Genomic DNA, 18,514 nt, shown 5'->3' on the forward strand with positions numbered 1-18,514 from the left:
TCATCCTTCTTAAGCTCAGAATCCATCTATAGCTCTTTTCCACCTTGCTTAAAGTAAACTAGGACTCTCCAAAACCACTGTAGAATATTTCTTTTAAAACTATACTACTATGTATTATTTTCCATAAGAAGCAAGACCAATTGTTTTTGCAACTTTTAAAAACAGTATTACTGGTACTTTAATCTGGTGTAAACTGGTATGCAAATTATTTTGAAATGCAACCTAAATTTCTGTCATTTCCAAAGGAAGATGAAAACTTGCCCCTTTTAATCACAAATTGATTAGCTGTTCTCCTCTTCATTGATTTTGTTGTACTTGCAGAATTAAATACCCCAATTTACAGGAAAAGTTTCCAGGGAGTGTGCTTACTGCTGCCGGATTTTCAAAATCCCAAGCATCTCCAGAGACTGTAACATTAAAAATACTTACATTCTCAAAACTGGAAATCAAATGAATATATAAGGCTTTTCTGCCCCCTTCTGTTTATTATATGCTTGATAAATAACTTCTTAAAATATATAGTATAAAACATATGCTTCCACAATCCAGTGCACTGCTTCAAATATATTAAGAGTTTTAGAGTTTCACTAAAATATAATCCTACCAATCATTTTCACCCATTTTACAACATTCATGAGGTAAAAACTGTCCACTTTTATTAAACACAATAATTCTTTTCAATTGTTTATTTAGGCAAAAGGAAAAGCTTGAGCCAGATGAAGGCATTTGTCCTGAACCAAATTTCAAGTCATGCACCCTTTACATTTATTTCTTGAATGCAATAGCTGGCTACGCTCAGGGAACCATAGAATTAAAGTAAATGTTCTGCTTTCCCCAGAATTCATCTAATATGACCTTATGGGATTTGGCAAGGGGGTAGGTTAAGCCATGTTTTAATACTACTATAATTGTTTTTAAATGTTCTTAGACACTAATTACACTAGTAAATGTCCCCCTAATCTGTGTATAAAACTCAAAGCCTTTTTGATCCCTGTATACGCCTCTCTTTCATTCTCAGATACCCTGACAATTAAAGGATGTTGATTTCTAAAATGTCTTGGCACAAGGGGCAAATTCAGTTCTCTTATTTCCTAGCTTACTATTATGAATAGCAATATATTGCACCACAAGGGACTTCACACAACTGCATTTCTGGTTTTGGTGTCATAACTTCACATAAGGTTTGTCTTTACAAAATTAAAATCAAAGCATTCACTAGGGTCTGAGACACAGAACAAAGTTCCTGTGTATTAGCTAAGTGGGAATAAACTGTTTACCCACATGTGGTTCAGAGCAAGCACAAATTACTTCCGATGCTTTAAACCTCCTAATTTAAAGGATTTCATACTTGTCATGGGCTAAGAGTGACCAGGAAAACTTACTGTATGATTACCTGGAAAATAGTAAAATATTAAGCCTTGTAACACATCTACAAGACTGAAACCTTTGTCTAAAACTTGAAGAAAGTTTATTACCTAAGACTATTTTCAGTGTATATTCCTGAAAATCTTAGCTAGCACTATATTTAAGAATTCAAAATTGTATTTTTCTAGAAGATTATTTCTAGTGTTTTAAGCCTCACAGGCACATTTTAAACACCACCACCACAATTAAAAAGATCCAAGCCACGCTTTTTGCATCCATTTCTCAGACATAAGTTATCAGCTGCTCCTTGCTAGGCTCTCATTTGAATCATTGGACTATTATAAACAATATTTCATCAGAAACGATTAACTTAAGAAAAATTGGACTTGGGAGAATGAATCAACACAGTTCAAACCTTGGTCAGTTTGGAAAGTTTTATAGATTAAGTTCCATCCCATACATGCATGAATTATTGAACTCTCCAAAACACAGATGAAATGTTGGTATTAAATTGTTATTTTCATTCCATAACTGACCCTGCACTCTCAACCTAAATGCTATCTGGAAGTTATACATTGTTTCTGAATTTATCAAATCCCAACAACAAATTACTAAACACTTGGCTCCTCAATATCTTCATGCAACAATAATGGAATGTGAAATTCCAATGAGACCACTGCTGTACAAGCTTCCTAAATCCAAGATGCCATTTCTCCTTAGTCCTGTGTGAATTTTAACTCCCAATAGTGAAGGGAGTAAATGTAAAATCTTCCCAAACTGATGGTTTGTAACAAAAAAATCTTCACTTGCTGATGGTCTGTAACAAAAACTCCAGACAGCCAGCCAACAGGGTAAGCTTAATTTTAAAATACCCAAGTCTCCAGTATAAACGTCCAAAGCAAGAATAGCCATTGTTTGCAGCACTGCTGCTGTAGATCTTACAGGATACAGCAAACAACAATAAAAATCACAGTCATGAGAGTTCTTAAGCTATTTTCAATATACAATTGTATTGATCCTAAATATAATGAATTGCAGAAGTCCACTTAATTCATAGCATGTCCTCCTACATGAAATGCATGTTTCAATGCAGGTAAAATAAAAAGATGTAAATTGGTATTCTTACTGCTATGAAGGACCAGAATCAATCTCAAGATATTGAGGCTGATAAGTTCTTGTGACAAATTAGGAGACTTTAGAAAGCATTGTCATGTTTTTCAGGGAATCAAAGATGTCAAGTTTTGGGTTTTTTCATACAGCAAACAAACTAACACTATGCAGCCCTATATAAAACAGAGGGGCTGACATCTAATCAAAATTCTGACTCCCTTAGTCAAACTTCCACTTTATCAGAAATTTTTTATCAAAATTTTGCTTATATTTATGTGCTTTTTAAAAAACTTGAGATTCTAAACAAAATTTTTAAATTCATAAAAAGGGGTAAAATCATCTAAAGTCATGAAGTTTTAATTATGATCTTCACATTTTGTTAATATTGACTTTGTTCCCTAATTGTGAGTGTACCTGAAATGAACATGGTGAAAATAGATCACAGACAATTGTGCCATTTTCCTTCAACTCCTTCCATGCCCAGACATAAACAGACTGGACTTGCATGAAAGAGCTATTCACATGAGGGCAGCACAATCATCCTCAATTCTTCATGAAACAAACCCATTAATTTTAAACAGAACTCTTATTGGCTGAAGCTACAGACATGACACTTGAACTGGTAATTTAAAATAAATGTTTGCACACAGTACTATTGACTGATGACAGAAGTGACAGGGAAAGCTTGATAATTTATTGATACCACAGGGTCCAGCCCAAAACAATGACAAAAGTTCATCTGTGTTTTTGTCAGCCACTCCCAGACTTAAAGGTTTGCACTAAAGACACTGCTAGATGAGGCTCCAGAAAGAGACTCTAACATAAGATATACTGAAGGATAAATAAACGTGGCTTGCTTATAGAAAGTGACAAGAATTTCTGAAAACCTGATGAACTCCAAAGCTTCTCCAAGTAAAACCTTTGTAATACATTCTGATTAACAATTAACACCCCAAATTGCTGACTGTATTTTCAAGACATTATCTGTAACACTCCATTCCCTCTCACCCCCCAAAACATGGCTTAATTTTACATCTTTTCTTAGCTGCCTGCTGAGCTGTCTTGAGCACTGAATCTGCTTCCAGGGAAATATTTTTTCAGGCCTAGAGTTCAGTGCATGAGATCAGGCTCACAGCAGGCAGAGTAATGTACCTGCAACTTGAAAATAAACTATACACCATACATCTTTCAGGATACTATATTCCTCAATACATGCTTTGTTTCTAACTGGCTACTTAAAAAAAAAAATCTTCCTGCAAATTGAGGGTCTTCAGACCTGAAGAGCATGTATTTCCAGGAAGGGACAGTTAGCTCTTAAGTTCAGTTGAAGACAGGAACAACCCCGAAGGTTTAAAATGTTAATTCATTTATCACCGAATTAAAAACAAACAAAAAAAAATAGCCATAAATTAAACTTGGATAGTGGTTTACATCACCTAATGAGTTATAGTATCAAGTGCAGCAAATGTGGGAAAGACGTTAACTGTATACACCAGAGACTCAACAGCCACTATTTAGCGATAAGAACTGAAGAACTACTATTCTTTTTAAAAGCCTGGATTACCATAGTAGGATACTGTATTATAATCTATAAAAATCCTTATGATAAAAATGCAACAAAAATGAAAAAGCTATTCAATACCTGATAACATGAAATTAGGTTGGTCAAGGGGTTTGTAACTCACAGAAAAAAATACGTATATAAAAAAATAGAATTCTAGCTATTTTGGTTTTTATACCAATACCTTGATTATATTTCTTTAGGTTGGTTTGGTTTTTTATCCTAAAGGCTTTATGCAGGAGCAACAATAGTTATGCTAAATCTGGAAGAACAGTCATCCTACAAGTCTTTCCACCTACATCCCCCTGCTTTACAACTTCATTTAAAATCATCTTAGTTTTCAATTTTGCATTATTTGACTACAAAACCACTTGTAAACAAAGAAACAATCACACACCAGAAACACAGATCTGGAACTTGGAAAATCTGGAGCCAAAAGGCTTACCAACTGGCACACTGCAAACAAGTGGATGGACAAATCCTGTTCCTCAAAGCCTATTACACCCTGTTGATTAAACTTAACGGTAAAACAAACATATTAATAATCTACATCTACAAAAATAAAGCAAGTTTCTACATCCCATCTAGTACACAACTGCATCAAGCCTTCTCTTTTGTGCAAAAACTTGGTTTGTATCTTAAGACAAAAAAAGACAAATGTTATTTTCTAAAACTAGCTCATTGAACATACCAACACCACAATTAACTGCAGACAAGACTATCTGAAGCACCTCCACTTTAATAAGCTAATGTCCAATCCACTAACAAGCCTTGTTCAAGGATACCATATCAGGTCTTTGCGCAGCAACTGAGTGCATTGAACTCTGCAATTCCATTTAACTCTCCAGTTCCCATTAAAGACAAAAATATATGCAATTCTATCTCTACACTTAGCGATCAGTATCCTTAATTGGTTCGCCACAAATGCGTATGGTAAAGGACCAGATGTATGTGGTCTGCATTTCAACTTTACCATCACAAAGGCTCAAGGAAAATATCTGAACAAAAGAAAAACTCCATTTACTTACAAATTTCTATATTTCATCAGAAACACTTTTATTAAGTATGAGGAAAACACCAATCTTAAATTTAAATCCTCTCCAAAATTAGTACACTTTAAAAACTGCTCTCAATTACACCTATGTATGCAACAAAAATTTCCAAAATAACAGGGCAGAATTGCACAACGTAGTATTTGCAGAAAATACCCATAAAAACAAATGATGGAGGGTTCTGTGAAACCAAAACAAATTCCTATGTTATCTGAAGCAATCAACCTTAACCATTTATACTTGGGCTTATCCACTCTGAAATATGATTAATGGAAGGATGGTGACAAGAATAACACTGTTTCTGGACTGAAATCTTTCAGATGAAATATTTTCTTCAAAACATGGATAAAAGATTTTAGTCGCACTGTCACACTGCGTGTCCAACAATTTATAAATCTCAAGACCTGGGCACATGCTAAATTTCAAACTTATCATTTGAGGCTGCCATACTGACAGGCCATCAGGCATTGCACCAGTTCTCCTATCCAAGAAACTTTCAGCAGCTACTGGAATTTTTGACCAGCATGGTACCTCATAAAGAAAAGAAATTAGAGGTTTTTAATAGCCATACTGCCAGGAAATGTTGCAGACAGAGGAAGAGAGACAATCACTTCCTGGATGGAAAAGCAGGGCTGTACTAATGCTGCACAAAGCCGGACAAAGCTCAGAACACCAGGACAATACACGTATTCCCATTACTAATTTACTACATGATTTTGCTACTGTTCTTGGCTCTTTTCAGGCTTCATATAGTTCAATGTAACTCTGTGCAGTCTAAGGATTTTTGACATCCATTCTACAAGTTCTGAAACCTTCTGACAGCCTTTCTCCCAAGAAACAAATTTTTAAAAAACTCTATTAACACTGTGTCTTTGTAGGTAATCCTGACAACTACATATTTTTAAGCAGCATCCACTAAACACTGAGAAAATACTTTCTAAAATTCTTCTTCCCCCCCCACTCAAAGAAAACGGGATTTAACATCATGCTGTTTCTCCAATCCCAGCTAATACTTTGCACTCTTACGACCAAATCTGACCAAAAAAAAGAAGTCTGAGAGATATGAAACACCTGTTAAAATCTGAGGCTGGGATAAGGACAAGCCCAAATGCTACACCCCACTAACAGAAAGCCAGAAAGGTCTCATCCATTACCCCACAACAGCTAGCTCCAGCAGTTGCATATGCTACCATCATGGGAATAGCATGGAAGACTTCAAAATCCCACAGCAGGGAGCGTCATGGACCATACAGGAAACACAAGGCTTGTCCAGTGAAAAGGTAGAGGATACAGAACAAAAACCTATACGAAACTACGCTTGTTTAGTTCTGCTTTTCATGTGATGATTTATTGAAATACAACAGCTACAAGTCTTTCCATATTGTTTATGCCCTATTGCTGTTTCCCCCAAAACAGTTTAGATCTCACAAATTCGGAATGATTTCCTTGCAAAAGTTTTCTCCTGTTAGTTTTTGCTGTAGCTTGAACTTCTTACTTGGAGATCTAAAAGCTAGCCTATTGTTCCTCTCTATCTCAACTGTTCGTACAAATTATTCATTACACAGCACCACGTACCCTTTATTTTCTTTCTTATCTGCACTGCAATTAGCTTGTATATAATGAAGTACCGTAACAGCGGATCAGAGTAAACAATATGAACAAAAGAACTGAGAACACAATCCAGCTTTCATGAAGATATACTTACACAAAATACCAAGAGCAGTAGACAGTACTGTAATTTCCAAATTCAACATTTTGTAGTTTTCAAAAAAACATCCACAAGCCTTCAAAAATCACATATCCAGAAAAGGATGTTGGAAGATGTCCACACATATCATTCCTCATGTATTTATTAAAAAGACAGCAGAATGAGACTCTAAACTGTACTGCATTTCTGTCCTGGGAGCTAATAACATGGGATGGTTCCCAATTTATTGCAAATCTCCTTGAAAACGTCTGCTTCATTTCCCTAATAAGAATTTTTGAAACAACAGTTTGGCACAAAATGGTACGAGTTATCCCAATAAATCAATGTGTTAAGTTTACTAAAAAAGACAATTTATCATAGAATGTAAATCTGACAACTGTTACAAAGCGAGACTCCTGCCTCCCTAATGCAGCTATATGGACAGATTAGACTTTATCACTCCATCTTATAAGCGGGCAGTGTACAATGCTGCACACGCAGAAAATTCTGCATTATAGTCAAGGCAGGCCATAGTGCGTAGCTGTCAATTCACCTGGTATGCTGTCACTACACAATTCCACCACAAGATGACGCAGAAGAAAGCTCCTCTGTCCAAGTTGTTCTTGCTTTCATCACATGATGACCTAAGCATATTTCAAACTGACAAGTCTTAGGAAATTAATTTAATTTTAAAAGCATAAATAGCACAAAGCAATCAAACTGCGTGAATTTATAATGTACAGTTCATGCATTTTACTGTGTGCACTGCTGTAAAACAAATTTGGATTACGTTAAATCTGCACCAAATTAATGCAAGTAACTAAATTACCAGAAAAACTGTAAACAAAATTCACTGTAGAGCAGAAGAGAAAAGATCACAAACCCTAAGGTATTTATCGAAAAAAAGAATGACGGTCTGTTTTACTGACAGTGTAGCACCATCTGACTGACGTGCTTTTGCTAACTACATTTTTGTTAGCGCGGCAAACCCAGTATTATTGTAGTGGCAGAAGGAGGAGAAGGAGGTTGAAGCATCTCATTCAGATGCAGAACCTGAAAATCACTATCTAAAATACTAACTCTCGTTGGCAGCTCTCCACTGCCATCTGCAATGTAAGGGGAAGAGGGAACGATACAGAGAGTTGAGACAACAGAACAGTCCATGCAGGCTTTAATTGGAAATAATCAACAAGTGATAAAGGTTTTTATGAATGAGAGACAGGGGATTCAGTGAAGCATTCTATCACTGTGAAACTGTAGTGTTTCTAATGCCAAGTTAAACACATACACCCCTAACTATTTTGAGTCATATAGGCCACAGACTGCTAAAAGAACAAAAAGCCCTTAGTGTTTTATTGGCAAGATGCATTTCATAATGTGCAACTTCATACCAACACTAACAAATATTTGGGGCAGAAAATCTTACAGTCTTCAAGACTTCTATCTAAATTATGTTCAGGCTGAGAAGCCGTCATCATAAATTTTTACACCCAAAACAAAAGATTAAACACCAAGCTCACCATTAACACACAGGACAGATTTCCGATGGTTACAGAGATTTAAAACAAAACACAACACAACACACTAACCTCACGTCTGACCAATCCCATAAGAAACTCAAAATAGTACAATTTAGAGGAAAGCATTAACTGAACGTGAATTAATAGATTCACAAAGGGGCCATGTATTTCTGAAAATATTTTTGAAGTCTTTTGTGCACAAACCACAATAAGAAGTTCAGCTTATGCACAAGAACTTGAAGATCTCTAATATAACGACAAAAAAAATTAGTAACAGGCTTAAAGAAGGTTCCTTGAGAAATAATTATTGATAAAGAGCATTTAGCAAAAACACTGGTGTAATATTCTAGTTACTTGCTCTATGATCGAAATAGTTATTCCATGTACTTTATTTCTTTGAATATAGAACAGCCATAATTGACCTTTTCAATGTATGACTAGGAAGCCTTCAAAAGCACAGGTAAATGTAGACACAGCACCTATTTTAAAGAAAAATTCAATTAAAAAAGGGAAATGGAAGATGTCCAATGGTTAGGATGTTCATCACCAGCACCAGAACAAAGACCAATAAAGGAATTCTGAACTGGTGCCCAAACATTGTATTTGGACATCTAAAAAGGAAAGATGTTTTGGAAAAGCTTGAGGACATCAACTGTTCCTAACTGGACAGGTGACTGTTACAGCAAAAGGAGCAGAAAGTACTCAAATTTACACTAAAAATAAAAAGGACATATGAACTTTTAAAACAGAGATCAAAAAACCACATTGGGTTCTGTATAATTTTAGATTTTTAAATACAAATAAGGAATTTTTTAAAAAGATCAGACTACATTCATCAGAAGTAATCACACTCAATGAACAACTGCGAGGTGGCAGACCGCATTATGCAACAGGTACAGCTACGTGAGCAGAGTGTATCCCTCTTACGTAAAAATCTTCAACCCTGAACACTTATGGTAGTAAGGTTAGATTCCATCCTGTTTCATAAATGCATGAACTGAAAGATATCATAATAAAATGCGCTTACAACTTTGAGATAAATTTTTAACTTAAAATACCTATTATAAAAATAGCAATATTGAAAGTAAAAAACAAACCAGCAGGGAGCAAGTAGTGGCCTAGTAGAAAAAGGGTAATATTTGTAGTGTTTTTTCTTTTTTCTCCTTACCTCACCTGGATGAGTCCCACAACATAAAGCAAGGAACTAATTTTTTTCTATAGAGGTCTAGAGTAGTGCACCTGAAACACTGCACTGAGTATAACATACCAAAATATATTCAAAGTAATTTTCAAATATTGAGAAAGTTCAGCGAGAGTGATGAAAAAGATCAGAAGATGGAAAAACAGACTGACAAAAGATGAATTAAGTTAGTGTAGCTTGACTAGAATGGTATGACATGTGAAAGTTGCCTATACACCTTTGTAATGGAGAATTAAAAGTAATTATTTAGAGAAATATTAAGTTTTTTCTATCTATAAATATATGAATGAGGAGGAAGAAGTTGTTAGACAAAAGAGTCTTTTGATAAGCATATTTCTCTGGCTGGAATCCTCTCCATGGTAAAAGGACAGGCACATCAGGATTTAGGTATTTAAAACCGTATTGGGCAATTCATACATAAAGGTACTGTAGGTCAAACCTGCTCTTTCATCAAAGTGTATTAGATTATTTAACAGATTTTCCATCTCCAGCTTCTAAACCCAAAATAAGCACAGATACTATTCTAGCAAGAGTCTTTACAAAACAAGCACATAAAACAAACTCCATTGTAGTTCTGGTGAATAAAAGTAAAATGAGAAGCAATTAGAACAATGATGAACTCATTAACTCAAAACAGCCACATAAATAAAAGTAAAGCAAGTCTAAAAAACCTGTCTAAAATAGCTGATGAGACTTTTCCAGAGGATGGATGAATCAGTCTGGTTTAAGTCAAAATGAAGTGTGGAAATAGTTGCAAATTGTCCATGGACCACTGTCTCATTCTAAGTAACATCATGAAACTGGTACAAAAATTACCTTCAAGATAAATTAATTCTACATCCATAAACAGCATACCAAGCTCTTGACAGCTATACAGAAAGCTGCAGAGCTTGATGCCAAAGAAATGGATTTACGTTATTTTAAAAAGCACATTGATGAGTAATCTTTTCTTACCATCGTACTTTATTGCACGTCTGTGTAGCGCCAAGAGGAGAACCTGCCACCATGGGGACTTGGATGGGGCTATGCTGTTTGTTCATGACGAGATCCAACTTCTCTTCCAATGATTTACAGGTAGCCTCTAGTGCCAGCAACTTTGCCTCGATGCTATCCAACCGCAGGCATATTGTCTGATTAATGGAATACAGGAATGACTAGAAAGGGGAGAATGCAAAAGAAACTGATTTTAAAGACCTACGCATTTATCTTCAGCAACATACACATAAGGAAGGTCCAGATAAATGTGACTGGAAAACAATTCTAAAGGAACTACCAGTGTGCCTAGTCACAGAACTCAGCCACATACAGAACTGATGACATCCAGGAGCATTTTAGCATTCTCAAATTCTTCCAGATCTTTATTTAGAAGCCAAAAGCATCCGAGCCAAACACATTTTCACCTAAGCACTTTGTTAGTATGATTTCATACACCACAAAATCATTTAAAATGACATGCCAAAGCCTTTCATTTGATACATGTAAAAACAAAAGGATTACAAATTTATGAACGCATCCTCCTGGATGAAGTTAAGTAAGATTTTTTCCTGCCCAAACAGATAATTCAGATGATTACAGTGGGAATTATATCAACACAAATAACCTCAGAGACAATTAACGCTGCTTACTTAAGTTTTCTCCTGAGCAGCAAATCAAGAAAAACAAATAAATAAAATCTGTTTTCCTAAGCAATTTTATTCAAAAGAAAGCATATTCTACTTGCTTTCTCTTGGGAAAAATAGGCCATTAAAGGGTAATATTACACACATTCTCCTTTGCAAACAGCAACTATGCCATCTTGTGGCCCTCCATTACAATTTACACACCTAATCAAGCTGGCTTACAGCGCTCCTCCCCCGGTGCTCTTCCAATACAGAGCTTCCGTTTCTATGACCGTTTCAAAAATACAAAATTACATACTATTTAACGTGTTCGGCAGTAAAATACTACTCATATACTTATGCTCCAAGACAAAAAAAAACCAAAACCTGAAGCACACTAGTGAGAACAGCAGGGGAAGTTCTGCAAGTACAGAAAAGCCTGAGCCTGAACCAAATACAGTTTGACTATTAGGAAATATTGTTAGCTTAAAATAATAATTTAAAACATGCTGAAAGTATCAACAAATTGTAATACAAATACATGCTCAAGTTTATCTTTTAGGTCAACTTTATTCACTTTATCAAAAAATGTACTAATAGTGATGTTTGAGTGACTGGAATTAATTCTGATGACATTTCATAATGCATATAAAATTCTTGCTACTGATTTTACACTGGAAAATTAGCCAATCAACCAGATTTTAAAATTTATGCACAAAAATGAACACACAGTTACAAGAAGGCTAAGAATAATTCCGGTATTATGTATAAACAGTTTATTTTACATTCTTTTCTTTTAGTATGTTTCCCTAAGAAAGCTAACTTAATTGGTATTACAAATAAAAACAGAAAAAGGCATTATCATAACCTTAATAGAGGGATCCTGGCAGTTAATTTCTATACGCTGACGTTTCAGAGCAGGCTCTACATCATCATCTGTCACTTCATGATTCTCCAACACAACTGCAAAGAAAAAATAAGCATTGCCACGGTTTAGAATATAAGAGGACAAGGCTCAAATTAAAAATACATTAAATGGATAAAACAAAAAAATGTAAAAGGCATTTAATTAACATCTGTATTCTTTTACACTTACTGGGGGTTTCTCTTAAATACATGACAACGGTTTACTGCTTCTCAAAAAACATTTATCCATATCCAAGTCTTTGTTGCAAATGCACTGAGGATGTAACACTCATGCATTACCTTGGATTTTTTTTATTAGGAACTTACCATGAGGTAGCAGAGTTGCCACATTAGCTGCTCTGCTTTGACAGATTCTACAGGCTTCTGAACCCTCATGTTTATACAAAACCATAAAAAGTACTAATGAAGTTCTGTACAAAGACAGAATTACACCCACTACTCGGTGCAGTAGCGGGTTACTTTTCCCCAGTATAGATGAACAAAATCCTGCAAGCTTTCCAAAATAATTACTTAGATATGCAGACCTAGAGGTTCTAATAGCCTTTCATCTAAAGGCAAACATTTTGAAGAAATCAGTAACAAAAAAAAGAAAAACTGAATTTAGAACTGGAAGGCCTGGCTGGTAAAATCAAGAGATAGAGCCCTGAACAGCCTCAGGGTCAGAGCATCACCCAAGATTGGACAAGGTTCAAGTTCCTTTACCAAACTAAGCAAAGCAAGACTTGTTTAAGGTTGACCATACCACCCACAGCTGACAAAACTAAACACCAAGTTCCCAGCCAGCCTAGGACAGGCAGGTGCCAGCTTCTCCAACTCTTTGGGAACATTTCTGAAGTAACTGTTTTGTTTTGCATCAGAAAAAAGTTTTTTGATATGCGTTTCTGTTTTCCATAACAGTAGTTACTGTTCTTTCAGTCACTTACTCGCATGTAAAGGCAGCATAGGATCTATGACTATAGCTGATCTCAACACGTTTTCACTTAGTAGGTCAAGTTCTAAGCAAGGGATATCACAATATTTGCTTTCAGAAGTGGTTTTCATTTTTACTGTAATTTTGTTATACATACGAAGAATTTTAATAATGTATGAGAAACTATTTTACAAGTAAAACAACAATTCATAATAGATGGGTGATAGCTCTCATTTGAGGGAAAGCCTAAAACATCTATTTGGTCTGGAGAAAAACAAAAGATTGCAGGAGGCCATATTTCATTCAAAGTTTTCAGCACTAGTCTACCCCTGCACAAAAAAATCCCCAGGCAATAAAGCCTTTAAAAGAAAAGTAGAATAAAAAAAAAAAATCTGATCTAAAGGATATTGAAGATATACAAGTTAAGCTACTGAAAACCTGGTATGTAGTCTTAAGAGGCACCTCAGGAAAAAAAAAAAAAAATCAGCAGCACTGCTTTATATTTTTAAGAAAAGCTCAACAGTGATTTCCACCTTGTTAATGGGCAATACTATAAATGATCTCTCTCACGCCATCACCACCACCTCTACTGTACCTGGGTTATCTGGAGTCAAGTCTTCAACAGCAATCTGAACAACATCTGCCAAATCCTGTTCTGACATCATTCAGAACCAGGCAGCAATATCCAGTCAAACACTACTTCAGGTCCCCAAATAAGTAATTTTACAAGTCATGCAATCCTGAAAAACAGCAAGAAGAGTGTTAATACAGATATACTTGATATATCAATACTACCTTTGTTTTTTCATTCTTCCTCTATAAAAGGAGATGCAGTTCCTAAAAGAAATGACCAACTTCCAGCGATCATCCAGTGGGTATTAACTGCTACTTTATTCAGTAGCCTCATCAAAGAGCAAAGGACTAAACTACCCGCATCACCTCTATGAGTAAATCTTTCTATACTAGGACTGAGACAAGAGGTCAAGCTTTCCTTGCTGATCCACCTTTCTGCATTTTCCAAATGGATAAAGAGAACATTTAGCTTCAGAGATTTGGTAGCTCGCCAGTATAAAATACAAAATAAAATGTTTTCTTTTAAATTGATTTTTTGTTTTAGAAGTTTTAAGAGCATACAAGACCACTCCTAAATTGCAGGGTTTTAATTTACAAATTATTACTTAGCTCTTGGAAGTGATCAGACTTTAGTATTTAGTCTTGATGTCGCAAAAGCATATGAAGCTCCCAAGCCACATTAGATTTGCAGTTACTGCATTCTGTACAGATCTACATGCACACAAGACACTTACATGTATGAATCTTAACAGGCCTCCAAAATCTTCATAAACATTCAGTGAGAACAAGGGAGCTTCCTCACAGCTAATTACTACTACACTTGAAGCAAAACTTCACCTTTTTTCTTGAACTTGCCTGGTTTTTCTACAGCTCAATTCTGATGGGCCTATTTTCAGAATATGGTCCTGATTGTAAAGCCAAAATGTTTCTCAGCCCTGCTCCCTTGGAATTCTCTGTCAAGATTATTTATTAGTGTTTTAAGAGAAACCTTCAGCCTGTAAAATTTAATTAAAATCACTGGAACCATTCGTATCTGTGCTTTCCCTCGGTTTACAAAGAGATGGACAATGAATACCAAGAGATCAGCCGATTTTTTCCTTTATAACCTGAAGCAAAAAACACTAGAGAGATTTGAGGTTTACCAATAGAAATGGTAATTCATCCCTTAACACTAACACTAAATCAAATCCAATGATGCATAAAGATTTTCCTCTTTCCCTCTTCCACTTGAGCACAAGAAAGCCATTAAGCCAGACAGGTAGAGTAAAAATTTTTGAAGAGAGCGACACAACCTACAGAAGAATTCTGAGACTGGCCTGAGCAACCACTGCACACTGTGAAAGCCCATCTCCAAAGGAGGACTCCCCGCATATCAGAATTGTTTACTCAAAATACCAGCACTGCCAATACTGAGTCATTTGAAATTCTGATCATGGCGAAAAACTGTTGGGACAGCACAGACTGTGGCAGCACGCCCAAAAAACCTGGCAATACATTAGTGCATATGGATGCCATTTTGGCAAATTGTATTTGCCATTTCTGAGAAATCCTGGTAACCAGCCAGGCTTAACATAATAAACCAGCTGTGCTACAGTTACTGTTTCATAATGTTACATACTGCTAGTAATATTAAGAACCCTGCCCTCAACCTGAAGGAAGACATCCGCCACTCCAAACACGAAAAAAGAACAAACTAGAACAAACCCAACTTTTAAAACTATTTACACAATTCAAGATTTCACTGATAATTCACGTGTTGCATTTAAACCAGTTACAGCTACAAATACATCAATGTTTTATAAAACATTCCAAAGGATTTGCAATGCTTTTGTTTAAATCCACTTTAATACTTCATGTGATGCACGTATTTAGCCTTCCAAAATTCATTATTTAAAAAAAAAAAAAAAAAAAAATCACTGAAATTAAACCTTTCTTCAACACAAACAAAAAATAATTTCACACTTCTGACATCTGGTCTCCACCTCTCATGGGTCATAGTCTGAAAGTATTCAACCTCACATCAGAAAAGTACCACCAAAATATTCTGTCACGGAGTCTTCAAACAAGGGCACAACAACCAAACTGTGATCGGCAGAACAACTACTACACGTACACAGCAATGTGTCTTCATAATATTTGTATTTATTTCCATTTAAACAAATTTTATGACAATTTCAGTAAGTCAGAAACAGCTCATAGGCAATTAGCCAACACTCTGACAGAACACATTTTTGCCTTCTCAACAGGCAGAACAAAATATACTTCTGCTGTCACCAGACGCAGTGAGCTCCTGTATCAAAACATAAGGGGAAAACAAATAAATTTGTTATTGACACTAGATGTGTGGATTAGGAAAGCAATGCCCAAGTAAGCTACATTGGGTACTACAACCACAGCAGCTATCACAACTTGATTAAAATGCCTATAAAATTTATTATAAAATTTAACAGCATTAGAGTTAGATTAATTTATCAGCTTTAAAAAGCCTCAGTCAACAAATTCAGAATAACTTCACCAATGTAGTTTCCACATATTTTACTCAGTGAAGTATTTACCAGCATTTCCTCAAGAAAAACACTTCTTTTCTTGATGTTTGCTATACATTCACAGCCTTCTTTTTCTCCTTTCTTTCTTCTGGCTGAAACCCTAGTCCCCATTAAATCTAAATTAAGTATATGTACATTGGCATTAAGAAGGCAAAGCTGAAATATTACCTGGAACAAATACTAAGCTATAAGAAAGAAATATTAACAGGAAGCTGAGGATAAACTACATCAGGGACATAAAATGTGCCCACTTTTACTCCCCCAACCAGCATGTGGAAGTTTGATCAACAGAGTAATATTTTATAGTCAATTTGCCATTATCTGGGGGAGAGATATGGGAAGACAGCTTATACCAGACAATGGAAAATCTCATTAACACATACACTACAGGAGGCCTTGGCCAGCCAAACTCAAACTGACTCCAGCTGAGCCATTTATTTAGGTGGATCTATGCTGCACTCCTCACTTCTCCCAGAGGGCTTTTTGGAGGGTTGGAAAAGACTGCTTCAACTCTTACCCAATGCAAAGACTGAAAAACAGGTTACGGTGTGTATCAGAGGAATTTCCTCCCAGCTCCATTCCCACTTCAGCCCTGGGTGCCTTCAAATCTCAGTTACCTCAAGCATTTCTAACCCTTCAGACCTCTTGCACCATGTAACCCATTCCCAGATCAGCTCTTTTACTGTCCACCCTTTCCCCACCCCAGGCCAGACCCTACTTTGGCAACCCTTGCCTAGGAAACCCACCAGAAACCCATTCCTGTTTTATAAAGTAGCACACACTAAAAATTGTCTCACTTTTTAATCACAGTGAATAATGGAAATAATCACACATAGCAAACATACTGCATTAGTTCCCTCTTACCTCCTAAAGGAAAAATATGATTTCAAAATTTGAGAAAACAGTCCTAAGATTGATTCCAAGACAGAACAAGCATCAATACGGAGTAACAGAACTAAATCTTCTAATAATGAATACAGTCTATTTCATCACCCATCAAAACTTAAAGATATTAATTTCCCTATTACGTATTATGAGTTGAAAGTAGACGAACACTCCTCCCCATTCTTGGCTTCTCATATTCAGAAACAAAGCCAAAAAGGGGAGCAAAAAGCCTAGAGCATTCCTACAACCACTTACTGGGAGGTGGTTCTAGTACTGGAACACTCTGAAAAACTAATCAGAGACAACTGAAAGTATAAATTTAATCAGAGACAACTGAAAGTATAAATTTAAAGCAGATTAGATAAAGTGCACTAAATATCTCTGCCAATACTGCTACTCAGAATCGATACATTTAGCACAGAATTAAGGTAGCCTTTGTTTAATTAAGGAAATTAATATTTGTAAGCAACTAAATTAAATTCACCTGAATTCCAGATTAGCTTTTCCACACACAAGTTTAATGCAATTTAATTAATCTATTTTAAAACATTAATTCAGAATAATTCTTTTGAGCAGTCCCTAGTAAACAAACCTTTTACTGAAATATCTGATGGCTTTACAAAGTCTCAGGGCATCATTCCAAAGTGTATAATCAAAAACATCCAATGTCTTGTTAACATATAAAAACATGCACAAAACATAAACCTTCTCTCTCATACTAATTAGCAAGGGTAAACACTATATTTAAAAAAAAAATTCCAAAGCTCTAGTCTACATAGAGTGTTTAATTGAACTTCTCTTATTTGAGCAGCTAATCACTCCCCCGACTAATATTTCTCAGTGCTATTGATAAATGAAAAAAAACTTACCTCATACTTCAACTTGCACTATGACAAAAATTTACTTCTGATTGTGTAAAAAAACCTGAAGGGTGCCATTTTACTTTGACCAACCCAAAGGCCCCAAATGTTTTTCTTCTCCTTCATTTCACTTTCCTTTAAATCAATTAAGGCCATTTTTCGAATATGTCATTCCAGTTTGAAATACATATTCTTCTTTATACAACCACTATTAGCCAATCTGCCCATTTTTCTGAGCCTAATATCTACCATGAATGGCACAAACAAAGGTCCTTATCTTGCAAAGAGCTATGATTTGCTGACACTTACAAAAGTTTTCTGAAACAGCAAACCAGCTAGACTACAAAGGCAAGCCTAATGATAAGAATGTATCTGATACATGCATGCAAGTGCATTAATCCTCTGTGAGGACAACTTTGTGCAGAAGTAAAATGACCTTATGCTGTAAAAGGATTATAGTATAAAGATCATCCACCCTCTGAAAGTGAAGATCCATAGAGGACATAATACTCATTAACTCTACTGCTTTAGTTAAGTCAGTTCAACTTCCCTGAGTTCTTGTCCCTTCAGGGAAACAGCCCACAAGGACCACTGAGCTTTAAGTCTCTGTGCAAAGAATAATCCACACCAAGAATGCCTTTGTGCAGCTCAGTTAAATCCACTCTGGAAGCAAATTATGCAAAACCAGCAAAAAGGCACTCCAAGTACCAAATAAGATT

General features: G+C 35.7%; 1 protein-coding gene across 4 annotated transcripts in view; it reads right to left on the reverse strand.

Moving 5' to 3' along the window:
• The window catches only part of BANP (BTG3 associated nuclear protein), a 154,385-nt gene that overhangs the window by 125,782 nt on the left and 10,089 nt on the right, over window positions 1-18,514 (reverse strand). For all 4 annotated transcript variants that reach the window (XR_011326458.1, XM_069793307.1, XM_069793306.1 and 1 more), the window contains exons 2-4: window positions 13,527-13,671; window positions 11,963-12,057; window positions 10,451-10,650 (exon numbers count right to left, since the gene is read on the reverse strand). Coding sequence is in view for 3 of the 4 variants with exons in the window: in XM_069793307.1 (XP_069649408.1) it covers window positions 10,451-10,650; window positions 11,963-12,057; window positions 13,527-13,596 (365 nt within the window). In the remaining variant the exon portion in view is untranslated. The remainder of the gene's footprint in view (window positions 1-10,450; window positions 10,651-11,962; window positions 12,058-13,526; window positions 13,672-18,514) is intronic.

Source organism: Haliaeetus albicilla, chromosome 10, assembly GCF_947461875.1.
Source record: "Haliaeetus albicilla chromosome 10, bHalAlb1.1, whole genome shotgun sequence".
Classification (NCBI taxonomy): Eukaryota; Metazoa; Chordata; class Aves; order Accipitriformes; family Accipitridae; genus Haliaeetus; species Haliaeetus albicilla.